Source organism: Cryptotermes secundus, unplaced genomic scaffold (genome assembly GCF_002891405.2).
Source record: "Cryptotermes secundus unplaced genomic scaffold, Csec_1.0 scaffold2254, whole genome shotgun sequence".
Taxonomy (NCBI): domain Eukaryota; kingdom Metazoa; phylum Arthropoda; class Insecta; order Blattodea; family Kalotermitidae; genus Cryptotermes; species Cryptotermes secundus.
In genome coordinates, this window is record NW_019742013.1 from 1,913 (window position 1) to 4,693 (window position 2,781).

At 35.0% G+C, this 2,781-nt stretch overlaps 1 protein-coding gene across 2 annotated transcripts; it reads left to right on the top strand.

Annotated features, from left to right (window-relative positions):
• Positions 1 to 2,774, top strand: LOC111873014 (cyclin-Y-like). 2 transcript variants are annotated; one of them, XR_002844332.2, is made up of 2 exons: positions 1 to 83; positions 1,867 to 2,774. XR_002844332.2 is itself a non-coding variant. In XM_023867365.2 (2 exons), the coding sequence occupies exons 1-2, from the start codon at positions 46 to 48 to the stop codon at positions 2,354 to 2,356; spliced, it is 327 nt and encodes a 108-aa protein (XP_023723133.1). In that variant the 5' UTR covers positions 1 to 45; the 3' UTR covers positions 2,357 to 2,774. The 2 variants fall into 2 exon arrangements, 1 of the variants encoding a protein (XP_023723133.1); XM_023867365.2 differs by having other exon boundaries at positions 2,068 to 2,774.
• Positions 2,775 to 2,781: the final 7 nt, after the last annotated feature.

Below are 2,781 nucleotides of genomic sequence, written 5' to 3' on the forward strand. Positions count from 1 at the left end.
CAGTCGAATCTTCATTAAAATTCTATTCAGGAATTGGCAGAGTCCATGGGACTCAACAAACTGTACGAGAGAATGAAGGACTCGTAAGTAAACATATGACTGTTGTGTTAAAGTTGTAAATGGTAACGATATAAATAAGCATGTTGTATTCATCTCACTCTTAATTTGAGTCATATAGAAATAGTCATGTTGAGTGCAACGTCCTTCTTTTGTGGTATTTTCTTGTAGGTATGCTGTTAGAGCAGATGTGATTGTTTTGGAAATATGTTTTGAGAGTATATGTCCTTTCCATTATAGAAAGCTTCTTTTCATGCTTCAATTTTTAATTTCTTAACTTATTAGATTAAAAATTATGTGTGAAACAGCTGTTATATTTTACCTGTCCGTAAGAGTTGTTGTTGATAGTAATGATTTTCAGGTTGTTATTCTTGTAACTCATGTGTACCCCTTTTGGTATCACTTTGCACTCACTTTATGTCAGTCAGTCATGAAGATAAAGTGCTGTGTGAGAAAAAATTATAATGTAACTTATATCTAACAAGACTTTGATTGATTTGATTGGTCTACCATGTTTCTGTATAGGCCTATCCATGGAATAGAAAAGAGAAACTCCAATTAAAGAATATGTTTTAGAATCAGAAACAGTTAATGTGGTAATTCAATTTCTGATGCACTCTGGACAAGTGTTGCATGTATCAGACTTCCATAAAGTCTCAGATAACTAGTAACAATTCAAACAAGTTGGAATACTGTCAGAGTTCTACATTCTGTAATTAAATGTCCATGTATCAAGCCCATCAATAATGCAACAATTATTAAAATATTCACCATTTAACACTTAACACAACATGTTTCGGCCACAGACGGCTATCCTCAGGTGTTTCAATGCGTCCAGACTGTTACATTGCTTTGATGCACACTAAAATTGTGCATTGCAGTCCACTTAAAATAACATAAATAATTACTTAAAATTAATTATTTTTCTTTCCTACTAAAATCATTCGTAAAATTCTATTCCACCTCATAAGGTGCGTCGTCCACTTGTTTAAATCTATGTGATATTCCAGAAATAGCATTGAACAAGTGGATGATGCCCCTCTTATGAAACTTTTATTTATTAGTACAACTTTCAAGTGTCCCCCAATATTAATACTGCTGATTTGTACACTGCAGATATGCTAAAGTCACCTCTTATCTGATGTTAGTCTCTCGGTGGTGCTTTCAGAAGTGCAATAGGAGATTTTAAATGATCTGTAACTTTTAATATAAATGTTATACTTGTTCAAATCAAGTTTATGCAGGTATATAACTATCTGATAATTCCAGCATGGATCATGGCTGATGTGTAAAAGGTTGTTGGAAATGCAGTTTCAGGGAATAACATGAATATGTAACACTGTTCTAAGTTTCTTTTTTGAATTTTCTGTTTGGATCCTGCATGCTCATTTCAGTTACTAAAGTAGGCATTAATTTATCTGAATTGCTCAGTAAATGAATTGGAAGGAGTGTGCTGACTGAACTTCACTTTCCAGCCACAGACCATTTAATTTCTGTCACGTATGAGAATCAGAGTTGTGAAGTTTGTAAACAGAATGAGATCCCCAAGTTGTTTATTCCACACAGACACACAGAATTGGTGAAGATAGAATACACTGTATGCTATTAAAGAGAGATATGGTGAGGTGTATTAATGAATGGTGTGACTGAGTATGAAATAGCATTATTATTTCAACAGCTTTTTTTTGTAATACCATCCTTTGGTGGACATCATACTTACACTAACACTTAAAAATAACTTTAATGAAATAAATGTAATGATTTTATGTTTAGTAGAAATGTATTAATTTTTGTTTGTTTTGTCTACAGGACAATGAAAGCTGCATTTGACGGCCTCTTTCCAACAGATAATCCAAAGAAAACAAAATTTGCGTTCAGTTTTTTTAGCTCCATAGGTTTGGGAGGACTTGCAACAAGAATGTCACATGAAAGTGGATCAACTTAAAGCAATGCCTGATTGTTGTTTACGTTGTATGTGCATTTATATTTTCCTCCACATGGCATTGACAGGAATGAACTTGAGCGTCAGTTTTTGGAGAGTCTGCAATTTAATATCAACGTTCCCTCCAGCATATACGCCAAGCGCTACTTCGATTTGCGGACTCTTGCTGAAGCCAGTGATCTTTCATTTCCTGGGGAGCCTCTCAGCAAAGATCGAGCTCAAAAGCTGGAAGCAATGTCACGTGTGTGTGAGGACAAAGTAACAGAACAAGCACTTCGCAATGGGTTTAAGAAATGGTCAAGTATGGACAATGTAAGTACCGGTGGACCACGACAAAGTGTTGCCATTTTGTCCTGAGTCTGTTCTACAGGGGAACATGACCAGTGATCAGGGAATTATAAACTGTCAGACATGCAAAACTTCTTTCTAAGTGCACCACATCACAGAAGCATAATGAGGTTTTGAGATTAGAGGCATATATTCCAAGAAATGACTTCATATTTCAGTACTGTCATACCTTTATCTATGGTTCTGTAATTTCAGTTTCATCTGTTGTATGTTGTGACTTCATTATGGCTAAACAGTGGCATTTAGCATTTTTAAGTGAAGTCCTATTACAAAGCCTTCATTGTCCTGCCTAAATTGTTTCAGAGTTTGAGTATCTCAGTAAAGGAACCTAATAATGAGTTGTCTTGTAAGAACTGAAGTGTTACGAAAGTCTGTCAAGTGAGTAAATATATGTCATTAGAAGTATGCCATACATCTTGAAGACAAATGCAGAG